The sequence below is a fragment of the Pseudonaja textilis genome, chromosome 1 (genome assembly GCF_049901715.1).
Source record: "Pseudonaja textilis isolate UNSWEBS1 chromosome 1, rPseTex1.2, whole genome shotgun sequence".
NCBI classification, from domain to species: domain Eukaryota; kingdom Metazoa; phylum Chordata; class Lepidosauria; order Squamata; family Elapidae; genus Pseudonaja; species Pseudonaja textilis.
The window spans coordinates 187,299,444-187,312,417 of record NC_141990.1 but is presented as its reverse complement, the minus strand read 5'-3'; the positions used below and the strand labels follow the sequence as shown (position 1 = coordinate 187,312,417).

The window sequence follows — 12,974 nt, the reverse complement described above, 5'->3', positions numbered from 1 at the left end:
AATTTTTAGAAGACAATCTTAAGCTTAAAAGCAATTTATATTCTTGATTTTGTAATGCTGCACCTAATTAGAAATGTTGCAATATCATGCAAAATTAAAATATAAATGTTAAACAGCCTTGTTGCTTTTCTAGGATAGACATTTGAGATTTGTACCTTTTTCAATTTCCACAGGAAAAACCTCCATTTTTTCTACCCTTTTCTCAAGTTCATATTCTGCTGATGCGGCAACAGGGTCTACCTCTTCATTGCGTCTATCATAGTCTTCATTTGAGTAAGTACTGAATACCTAAAAAAAATAACAATATTTTCAAAAATGTTTTCACCCATGCAGGTTGAATAGATTTAAATGTCAATTAAATACCAATTTAAAACATCAATGCATGCAAGGATGTGGACAACACAGCAAATTACCTTCTGGTAATTTTTAAAAGCCCATAAAATCTTTAATCTTGTCATTTGAAAAATGATGTTTTTCAATAATAGGATTATCACATATTGAGCTATGCTCAAAGTGCAACTTTTAAATTTAAAAAAATTATTAGAGGATTTATGTTACATTATTCTATATTATAGCAAAATGTACTGAGTCATATGAATTATATGCTTAACAAAATCAAGAAGCAATTTCAGAAACCGATATACTACATTTACACTAAAAGACAATATTGCTTAATTTAAAATAATTCACTCCCACCAATGGGAAAATAGACAGGGAAAAAAAGTGATAAACATAGAAAAATCCATGCTTTTTGACTTCTTTCTTTGTTAACAATATTTGCCAACTCCCACTGAAACTAATTCCCCTGCAACAAATGTGGACTATGAGCAAACACGCTGGTCACTGTCTACATCCAAAAAAGGGCAAAAATTTAAATAGTATTAACTGAATTGCCAACTGATTAAAACTGTACAATAAAGCATCTGTTCATAAAATTGATCTGCCATATGCATCTACTACAATCTACAAAATAGTCTATAAACTACTTTCTCTCACACACTATTTTCTCAAATATAAATATGCAGACGTCCACACATGTACATTCACACACAGGAAAAAAGCAACAACACATAAACCAGGGGATAAAGCTATAGATGTTTCCTCTGTATTAAATCCTTAGACTCTTCTGGGTAAATAAGCCTAGGCTGTTAGTATGCTGGACATGGAACCATTTAGTCAGCTTATTTATGTAAGTTGGAGTGGAAACTGAAGGAGCATGGATGTGTATTGTCTTTTTCTTTGCAAAAAAACATGAGTTGACACATACTTTTCAGCTGAGCTACAAAAAGCCCTGTTTTTGTGTGTCTTCATCTTGAGGCAATAATAGGCTTAATTTTTGGACTGAGAAGTATTTATGTTTTCTCAGTTATGCTGTACCTAACATCTGCAATCCTCTTGAGAACTTAGTCTAGAAGTACATGACAGGGTATGCTTTAACAGAAACAAAGGGCAAAAAAATTCACTAGTTTGAATTGTGTCTCACAAGATGATTTGCCACATAATTTTTAAAATAAATAAAATCAAATACACCTTCAGAAATGTTTCAAAGAATAGATTCTACTACAGAATGAAGTTCAAAGTTAGCGAATGAATCTGGAGTCAACTTGCTGTTTGCTTATTGGAGGGCAGCACAGTTTAACTGAGACACTGCTCAGTGAATCGTATGTAGGATATCTTCACTAGAGAAGCTAGGTCCAAAAAGAAGACAGTGAAGTGCTTCTACTTCATCTGTGGCAACTGGGCTCAAAAGGAGAAAAGTCGGTGCAGGGAAATGGGAAAGAAGGCAGCTGGGTGAATGAATGCTTGCTGATGCTTACTGGGGCTTCATGGATACTGCAATGCCAGGGATCCATGTATAGGAAGTTCGAGAAGTTGGGAGTGCCCAGGGTAACATGGTAGACAAGGGTCCAAACAGGAGACAGCAAACATAGCAAATCACTGCTTCAGTGGCTAGGCACAAAAGATCAGTGAGGGAAACTGAGAGAATGGCAGATGGATAAAGAAATGCTTGTTGGTGCAGGCTGGGGCAGCTGAGGCTCTCCACAGCACAGGGAAGCAGTCCCAGAGCCACATAGTTTTGGGACTGCTTGCTGTCATACATGGCAGGATGCACAGCATCCAAAAGGGGGTAAATGGAGAAGAGATAACTGAACTGAAGAAACTGAAGCACCCCTACAATTGTAAGTGTGGCGAGATACCAAGCTCCTGAATTTTGATAAGTGACCTCTAAAGTGCTGCAACTGCCATAAGTTTAGGCACAGGTCGTAAGTCCATTGTTTCAGCACTGTCTTAACTTGGAACAGTCACTGAATGAATAGTCATATGTCAAGGACTAGCTGTAGTTTGTTCATCAAAAAAACACCCTAATTGTGTGCTGGATGGATACAATTGTTTCCGAGGAGAACTATGATTATAAACGGAAGGCAGGAGAATTATAGAAAGCAAAAGAAACAATGAATAGGACCTATTCCTAAAACCCTGATGATTTGAGCAATATGTTTCTGTTCCTGATCTGTGCCTTCATTTTCAGTACTGCAAACTATATAAGACATCTTATTTGGTAATATTTTAATGAAAGCTCTTAGATGTCTGAGTAAGTCAGCCAAATGCAAACAAGCCTGACTGATTGAAACATCAGTATAAAAACTGTGCCTGCTTTGTAGGAGCATGTCTGAACATGTGCCATCCATACATTAGTAAATATTTTTATGCCACCACATCCTTTTTTCTTTTGTAAGGACTGTCTGGATTCCACAGCTTTTTGTGGCCTTTTGAATTCTGAAATATGAATAGTACCAGTAGTTATTATGGATTATGCTAATTTACTGCATTTAAGCAAAACAGGTGTTTCTTCTCATGGTCCATTTGCATCAGCGCAAGCACTTTGTAACACTGAAAAAACAGTTGATATATAATGGTAACTTCTTTGACTTTTGTTCATAAGAATCAACTCAAACCAGTTGAAGGCTGAATTCTAATCCCACCTCAGGCATGAAAGCTGGCTGGGTGACTTTGAGCCTGTCGTTCTCTCTCAACCCAACTCACCTCTTACAGTCGTAGGGAAAATAGGAGAACAAAGGAGTATTAGATAAATTCATTGCCTTGAGTTATTTATAAAAATAATCTTAAAATATACACAAGTTTCTAATAATTGGGTAATCATGTTATGTTTAATATTAATTTTTACTTTCTATTAATTCAGAGAGTTTAACCATGCCATGTATGGCAGGCCTAGTATATCACCATAGTGCAACAACAAAATGCATCCTGTAGAAATTAGAACAGATAATTTAATAATAATAAAATGTAAATTGCAGCAAGAAGTTTATTGGGAAAAAACAAATTCATTTCCATATAGAACACATATTTTAGCCACATGGCTGAACAAACAGATTAAAAGAATAGATATTGCAAGGGTCTTTTTTTTTGTTAAATTATATATGGACTATACAAATATGGTAGTCTGGATGGGAAATTGTTACTGTAGGTCTTAATGTGAGGAGCAAAACAACAGAATAATTCCATAATGCTTTTATGTTTCAAGAAAAGAAGCATCTTCCTTACTAAAACAAGAAAAAACTACACTGCTAAATATTTACAAATAGATGCTATCAAAGTGATACTTATTTTAAAAAATGTGAAGAGCATATATGTGGATAATGCTGAAATGTATTATTACAAGAAACCTAGAACAAATGAAAAAGTCCCTAAATAGCATAGAGATAAAATGTTCATTTAATGAATTTCCTAGCTATAAATTTCAATGTTTAAGAAATAAACTCTAATTTGTTAAAAAATAAATAAACAGATGGGAGATCTTAACACGGGGCCAAAGAGAAACATAAACCATTTGATAACCACCCTAAAATCTATTTTTAGGGGGAAAAAATGTTAGGGTAACCTTGAAAAAAAAAACAATAGATAATAGTAAGACTTAAACACATAAAACAAAGGAAAAAGCCCTGTCTCCAACTAATTTTCTTGCCAACACCAGAGTCAATTGTTAACTGCCAAAGAGGAACTGACTGAGATATAGGCATTCAATCAATCTTCTACAACAACAACTATAAATTTCAGGGAAAAGCATCAGCCATTCAAGAAATATACTTAAGACTTACGACTACAATTGGGCCCAAATTTTCCACTGCTAAGCAACACAGTTATTGAGTTTTTTCCCATTTTATGACTTTTCTTGCCATAACTGTTCAATGAATCACTGAAATTGTTCAGTTAGTAACCCAATTAAGTGAATCTGTCTTTGTTGACTTTGCCTGTCAGAAGGTGGCAAAGGGGGATCACATGACCCTGGGACACTGCAACTATCATAAATACATCTCAATTGCCAAGTGATCAAAATTTGGTAACGTGACCATGGAAATGCTACAAATGCTACATTCTAACTTTGAATGATCACTAAACAAATGGTTGTAAAGTCTAGAAGTACCTTCATTTTTATTTTTAAAAGTGATATAATACATATGGCAATCAGCTATTTTTTCCTATTGCTTTTTATTAAATGTGGAATCATAATCTGAACCAGGCCAGCCTCAAATATTGACTTACTTATTGAATTTATTTATTAAATTTCTGCATTGCTCGTCTCACCAAAGTAACTCTGGGAGATTTACAACCATCATGCATAGTAATTTCATTCTTTATCTCTGTTTTCTTTAGTTCGGAAATGAAAAACAAGCAATCTTACTTTTACAGTTTGCACGTTACATTCAATTTTGAACTACTTCCAAATTTAAAAAATTCACAATCAAGAAAACTTCACTTAATGTTTCCAACGTAATGATCTAACTAATATGCACAAGTTATTTTTCCAGTTTTAAATATACAAGTCTTGCTCACTTGAAACCTACAGCCAAAGGCACTTTATCATTCTTGGCAGAAAGATTAAAAGGAATCTTAATTGATATTTACTACAACATTAACGATAATATTATTGTGCTAAAAGATACCGATTCATTTCGTTTTTTAACATTCTAGTAATGTTTGTACATTTTACTGTATCTGGCTTTCATGTGATGTTCTCTGGATAAGCTGAAATTCAGTTTGCATGATTGCTAGCCAACCTGCTCTTTGCCCACAGTAGTTGAAAATGAAAGGAATGTGCAATGTATCTGTGGGCGAAGCAATGAAAAAGATGTACTAAAACCATAACTTAGTATGGCATAAGAAAACAGGGATGAGTCACATGCCTTGAACAAACTTTTCTCTTTATTTTTTTTAAAAAAACCATAGTTGATGTTCATCATAGTTAATCAGTTCAAATGACATAAAAGTGATGTGGACCCCTTATTCTGTCTGCACCTATAAGATATGTCTGGGTAGAATTGCTAGCCAGCTGAGGTGATTTGTGTATTATTCCACACATGCACTGAAAAGAAGTTACTTAGCACAGTTTTGTAGACTGCATCATTATCATTAATAACTCTGGCTTGCCACTTTATCTGTTACTTATCAACACTTACAATTATTAAGATAAAGAGGACCACAGAAGTAGGATTCCAAAGGTATTGATTCCATGACTGTGACTACTAGAGAATCCATCTTCCCTAAAAATTCACTGTAGGGATTCCACTGTCTAAATTTATGATCAAGTCCCTGATAAGAGGTGCTATGAAGTCACCACCATCTTTTGTTTATATTTTGTTTCAAGAATAAAAAGTAGTAAAAGAATTCAGACAATTTGAACCTCACCATAAACCTAAAACCCTGGGAGGATGCTGCGTAATTATTAGTTTCTGGAGGGTGTGTGTGTGTGTGTGTGTGTAAATAAACAGAGACATAAAATCAAAAGGACGTCACATATTAGTACCGCTTTATGAAAACTTAGTAAGACCACACCTGGAATACTGATTTTGGTTACATCATAAAAAAGATGTTGAAACTTTGAAAAAAAAAGTGCAAAGAAGGGCAACTAGGATGTTTAAAAGGCCTGGAGACTAAAACATATGAAGAATGGAACTGGGTATGGCCAGTCTTTGAGAAAAAAAAAAGACTAGGAGTGACTTGACAGCAGTGTTCCAGTATTTGAGGGGCTGCCACAAAGAATCAAGGAGAGAAGCAACTTGGAATTAAGGAGAAACTTCCTAACAGTGAGGATAATTAACCAATGGAAAAGCTGGCTTTCAGAAATCATGGGTGCTTCGTCACTGGAGGCTTTTAAGAAGACACTGGACAGCCACTTTTCTCAAATTGTATAGGCCAGGGTCTCCTACTATTAGAACACTGCTATCATATTACCCTTAGTCCTTTTTTCCTATTCTTTTTTCTTTGGAATTTCACTCTGATTTGAGCCTACTGTCTTTAAATCTTAAAGAATTTATTGGCTCCTGACTGGCAACCAAAATGCCAACACAACACCTTCTTCACTCATTTAATCTAACATAGAAAATAGTTCTATACCTCTCAAAAGTTTATACTATAGCCACATAAGGTATATCCTAAATTACTACTACTATTGCTCTAACAGATGGTCCTTGCTTAAGAACCATTCGTTCAGTGACTGCTCAAACTTACAACAGTGCTGAATGAATAATAGTTATGACTGGGCTTTGTCCTTAACATTGGTTGCAGTGTCCCCATGGTCACGTAATCACAGTGTGGACCTGGCTTGCAATTACAGTGCCCTGCATTCATGTGATTACAATTTGTGACCTTCTTTGCTGGTTTCCTGCAGTCAAAGTTAATAGGGAAGCCAGCAATGACCATGAGCTATCCTCACTTAATTACTTGTGGTGATTCACTTAATGACAACTGAGAATGTTGTAATTTTCAATGCGAAATGGCAGTCATGTGACATTGTTACAACTGTGATGCTTACTCACAGAAATTCCTGTGTTATTTATCATTGTTAACTGAAGATTAACATCTCCAGTTAACTTTAAGAGCTAAAGTTCCCTTGTGGATTTGAAATTAAAAATAATCAAATACAGCTAAACAATAAAAATACAATAAATCACCAGAAATGTATATAAAAGGAACTATTATAATACAGATAAGAATGTAAAATCTATGTACAAAAACTACAAAAATATCTATGAGCAACACATTTGCTGGCACTGAATAGCAATAGTACTTAACACTTATATACTGCTTCACAGTGCTTTTTACAGCCCTCTCTAAGCAGTTTACAGAGCTAGCATATTGCCTCCAACAATCTGGGTCCTCATTTTATTGACCTCAGAAGGATGGAAGTTTGAGCCAACCTTGAGCTAGTGAGAATCAAACTGTTAGCAGTTAGCAGTCAGCAGAATTGGCCTGCAATACTGCATTCTAACCACTGCACCACTACAGCTTTTATAAATCATAATCGGGGATGCAAAATATACCTCTCTGGAAAAGACATTTTATAAACAGGACCTTAATAATTGAGAAGGCCTTCTCCCATATACCCTGGGAGCACCAAAGATAATTAAAAAACCATTTCCTTTTTACTTGTTTCATACCATTCAAGGCTTTAAATAACAGCACCAAGACTGGGCCTAGAAGTTAGTGCAGCTGAATAAGACTATCAGTCCATACAAGATATGAAGCATGGACATTATATGGTTAGCCTGTCCCAGGCCGTGAGGTTAGTCATGATTCCATTTCAGATTAACTGAACCAGTATTTTTTTTTTAAATATAAAGGTACTTTAAAACTCAAAGTATTTTAGAAATTCTTATCTGGAAGGAAAACTGTAATTAAGAGGCCAATTTCAAAGCATCCATATACTAATAAATATACTAATAGACCTCATTGTTATAATTACTATATTTAAATAACTAGCAACAATAATTATATTTTATACCCATTCATGAAGCATTACCTTGATTGGGGCTGTGGAAAACTTCACTTTTCTAGCTGGATCAGGATCTTCTTCCTCAGAAAGTCCAGAAAGCTCCTCGTAATCACTATTATAGTTATATTCCTCCTCTTGCAAGGTTTCCTCTGTTTCAGGGCCCCGACTAAGTACTTCTGGTTCTCTGTCATCAACAAAAGCAGCATTCTCGATCCCTAAAGTACTGGAAGAAAACCCACTAAATTTCTTTCTCTGTTCTTGTTCTTCCTCTTCACTATCCCCTACAGGTTTTACAGGGACCTGCTCTTGTTCCTGATCTTTGTCCAGAAACACCAACTCTCTTGCTTTTTGATTAACTGCCCCATCCTCATTAGATTCTTCCATTTTCTCAAATGTACAGTCGTTTCTCTCCTCTTTCCAACTTGGAAATCTGAATGATTTTTCCTTCTGAAATACATTGACTTCCCCAGTGATTTCATTGTTATCCCCTAAAGTTTTGTTCTGCACCATAATCAGTTCAGCTCTAGCTACTTCTACTTGAGAAATTTTTATAGGGGCTCTATCCACTTTAGAGGATATGCTGGTTTTATATTGTTGCTCCCTTTCGGAAGTTTGATCTGTTTGAGAAGTTACTTCAGTTGTATCACTTAACTCACTCCTTTCTGTAGAAGTGCTGCTTGTCAGAAGGGAAGCTTCTGCAATGGCCTGATTTTGCTGCAAATGTACTTCTTTCCTAACTCCTGGTGATTCCCAGCTGCAGAACACTGTTTGAACAGGATTTGGGATATCCTTAGTTTTCAAGGTATCTTTGAAGTCGTCATTGTCAATATCAGCCAAGAAACTCTCCAGTCTTCGAGAAATAGGTCCTGCATTCAATGAAGAGGATTTACAACTGCCAGTAGATTGCTGTTCCTTTTGATTACTATTTCCTTGATTCTCTACAGCAACCTGAGAGGTTACATCAATATTGAAATTAAAGTGATCTGTCACACTGCTGCAATCAGAAGAAGTGGAACCATGTCGTCTCCTGTCTTCAATCCTTTCACTTTTAATGGGAGGACTTCTATCCAGTGAACTTGGTTTCTTAACGTTCCTTTCAAATAGTTTTCTGGTCTCAGAAAACTTCTCTGCTAGTGTAGCTTTGTCTAAATTTCCCTCTTCTTTGCTGCAGATAATTTTATCAGTGAATGAACATGCAGGTAAAGGATCTGGGGAACTACAAAAGGAACCACTATTGAGCAAGTTATTTTTTTGAACACAGAGATAAGATGGGCTACTAGGAGGAGGAAGTGCAAGATCAGTTGAAGTTATTTTATTAATAATTCGGGGCTCAGAGGGTGAACTGTTTTCACATGGTGAATTGGAAGAACCACCCATCTGCATGAACATGTTTTTGATCTTGTGCACTCTGTTGCCATATGAGACAGCTCTGCCACGAACATGTGGATCATTACCTTCTCCATTGGATGAGTTGGTCAACTTTTGCTGAGGATTAGACTTGTTGGAAGCATTATCAGTATTCACTGAATCAAAACTACACTTAATTGCATGAAAATCAGTTTTATAGGCATTTCTGTGCGGAGAAGCACTTCTTAAAGTTCTGTCTCCTTTGCCTTCAGTCTTCATCATTGTCAAATGCAGAAAGCCTTCAATTCTTTACAAATGAGAGTCTGAAGAGGTGAAAACCAACAGCAGCTGCCAGTGCTGCTCCCACAATGTGATACAGTCCTCTTACAGCCTGGAGAGAGAAAGAGACTGGAAGACGCCTCTCACCATTTTATTCTTCCATAAGAGCAATGAAATATGTGGTGGGAAGGAGGAGGAGAGGCGCATACAAAAACAACAAGCACTTCAAGAATGTATCTAGAAAAATGAGATGCTAGCACCATAGCTGATCCATTCTTATCCTGAAAGGTATCTGCAAACAAACAAACAAAAAACAACACTTTGTGAGCCAGAGACATCACTCATTTACACTAAGTATTTCATCCTTGTGCTAAATGGAATTCCACAGCCTGAGGATAAGGGAGAAATTTATTTAAAATGTGGTCTATCAATCAAGGGACAAGGGAAAAATAACTTTAAAAAATCTCTGAGACTCAAGAGTCTCAGAGTGAAAGATATTTTCATCGCCAAGGCTTGCCTTTGTAAGGTATGAAATGATAAACAAGGAAAAGCAGATAATGGCTTTCAACCAAAAATAAGTGATTCTTCTTTCCCTCTTCGATAAACAACTGTGGCAAGTTCATCCACTTTCAGGATTAAGGAGTCTACATTGAAAGTGCCACCTTCACACAGGGTCCAACCACAACATTTTTTCCCTGGGAAAGAAATTGTTGGAGCAGAACAGTGGAGTTTCTTTCCTGGCATGAAGCAAATCTGAAGATTTGGAGTCTTTCTCTCTCTCCTCCCTCCCTCCCTCTCCCTGCCTGTTCTCCCTCCCACAAAAACTCTTCTTTCCTTTCCAAAAGGTAACTTATTAACTAGCCATTTCCTTCTTCTGGGCCCCACCATTTCTGGATCTCGTTCCCTTAGGGAGGCCGGCAGAAATTATAGGAAAATAAAAGCGGGAGAGGTGGATTTCATTTATAACTAATCTCTCGTTCCCGAAGCACTTATCCCACCAAACACCCCCCCCCCCCACTCCTCTCCTCACGTCCCTCTCTCCTTTACCCACGAATCTGGGTTTCTTGCATTTCCTACCAGAAGCGCAAATCATTTCGGGAGGGGGGGGAATTGGGGTTTCCCACCCGGATCCCGAACGAGCAGCCCCCCACCCCACCCTTCATTCGAGCACCAGCCCCTGGGAAAGGTGGCGGAGCCAAGCGAGAAGCCGTGATCTGAGCCGCTCACAATGGAGCCGCCGCCAACTCGGGATTTCTCCTCCCTCTTTCTGTCCCCCCCACCGTTGGCGAAGCGCTCGAGGCGAGCTTCGCGGCCCTGGCCCTCCCTCCAAACTTTTCGAAGTAACCTTTCCCTTTTCCCTCCCTCCCTCCTCCTCCTGCTCCCTCTCGCACTTACCTGAGATAAACAGCGGGTCCTACGCGGCGGCGGCGGCGGCAACTCTTCCCCTTTGCCCAGTTAATTGCAGTTTCCTGCCCCGGCTTTCCTCACCAGCAAAGCCGCACAACGGGGCGTCCGACTCGCGCCTCCCCCCTCGACAGCTGCCCCCGGGCCGGCCGTTGTTTTTCATCGGTTGCGGGGTGGGTTTTTTTTTTGTGTTTTTTTTTGTTCGCGCCACCTCCTCCTCCTCCTCTCCCAACTCTTCTACCGATCCGACTCTCGGTTTCGCGCGCCCGCCCGCTCGTTCGCTCGCTCGCCCACCCGCGCGGCCGCTTTAGAATTCGGCTCCTCTCTCTCTCTTTTTTTTTCTTCTTCTTTCTTCTTCTTCTTCTCCTTCTCCCCTCTTTTCTCGGGCCCGCGCGGGCGGGCGAGCGCGCGCTTCACGTCCCCCCCAGCACAAAGAGCTCTATCCGACCCAGCGCGAGGCCGACTTTCTTTCTCTGCCGCCCCCCTCCCTCCCTCCGTCCGCGAGAGAGACGAACGCGGCGAAGCGGGGGGCGGGATCAGAGGTGAGAGACCTGAAGGGGCAGGCGAAAAGCCGAGCGAGCCTAAGTTCTAAGGAAACGCCTGCATCTGTTGGGATGTACCATCCCGGGATAAAAAGGGTTGGGTTGGACGATACCAACCAGGGAAAGGTCAGGAAAACCTGGTCGCGTCTATGGTTCTGAGTTTGCCCGCCTGCTGGCGTTTTCGCTCCCTGCCTAATAAAACGTGTCAGGGCATGCATAAATACATACATACATACATACATACATACATACATACATACATACTAATCCATCCTGTGTTTCCATTTCCTGGGCAGTTCAGAGTAAATCAAGAAGATAGGGGAAGTGGCCTGCCTTTCAACAGTACCAGTGGTTGGCATTTTTGGCTAGCTACCCTTCATTCACTTTTTGAACAACACAAATTTTGCTTGCTCAGTATGTATAAAGGGTGTGAGGAAATGTTTTAACCTTAGCAATGCATAAATGTTGCATATTATTAAACTTTACTCATTATTAGAATTATTTTTCAGGGTAACTCCTTCCACAATACAAATAATTTAAGAATTTTTTTAAAGCAAATACAAACAATACAATACAAACAACTTAAGATTTTTAAAAGCTAAAATATATAATATAATAAAATTTTTTTTACTGAGATTAATTTACCTACTTAATTTATAAGCCACATCAATTGTCCAAGCAGCTCTAGATGACAAATCTTTAAAAAGAATGACAAAAATTGAAAAAAATGGTAATAGCAACTAAACAATACATAATTGTTAGTAACACCCCTGTCGAAGAAGGAAGAATTCATCTGGACCAAATTTCCAAGGAGTTTTATCACCTGCTTTCCTCCCCCAGTTTTTTTTAAATTAAAGATTAATCACCATATTTTTATATCAATGGCAAATTGAACTTATAACTGCAATCACAGCATAATGATTTGAGGGTAAACTGTACTGAAGACTGTATGTATAAATCTATATTTTGCATCTACATTAGGAATATGAATGGAGAAAAATTAGAGAAAATGTGTTGGATAAGGTTGTATACACTTCAAGAAATGTCAACATTCAATACATTTACAGTATGTTATCTTTTTTTTCTAACCACATAGCAACAGATGGCAAACAATTGTCTATATTCGATGAACTACATGGGCAAACTTTTCCTTACATCAAACATGTCAACAAGCTATGATAAGATCTGATGTACTTTGTGTCATACTCAGTCTAGCGTTAACTGTACTGACTGAGAATTACAGGAATTGTTGGAAATGCATTTAGGGTGAGCCACACTGAAAAAGGCTAGTGTAGGATATAACATTGTCACTTGTAGAAAAAAGTAGAAAAACCATGAAAAGTTGAACTCTGACTTCCTGAAATGAGCTGTCCCTCATCTTCATCTTACTCCAAAAGTTGGTGAACATATTTCAACATTCCAGTCTGAGAAAGATCTTGAAGAAGGTGAAGCTAATGTCATGACATCTGGAATTTCTCACATTTTCCTGTTTTTCAACATTGCCAGCAGCATCATATCTGGAAGATGCTAATTGGAAAGCAGTAACTGCCAATAATGCTGTAGGGAAGCCAATTATCTCCAATTTTGTATCAAAGCAAACAGCTATGAAA

At 38.0% G+C, this 12,974-nt stretch overlaps 1 protein-coding gene across 2 annotated transcripts in view; it reads right to left on the bottom strand.

Moving 5' to 3' along the window:
* LOC113434069 (neurabin-1-like) overlaps positions 1-11,453 on the bottom strand; it is a 51,641-nt gene extending 40,188 nt beyond the window's left edge. For both annotated transcript variants that reach the window (XM_026697048.2, XM_026697050.2), the window contains exons 1-3: positions 10,814-11,453; positions 7,820-9,710; positions 156-288 (exon numbers count right to left, since the gene is read on the bottom strand). In XM_026697048.2, coding sequence (XP_026552833.2) covers positions 156-288; positions 7,820-9,421 — 1,735 coding nt within the window. In that variant the 5' untranslated portion in view covers positions 9,422-9,710; positions 10,814-11,453. The remainder of the gene's footprint in view (positions 1-155; positions 289-7,819; positions 9,711-10,813) is intronic.
* Between the last annotated feature and the right edge of the window lie 1,521 nt (positions 11,454-12,974).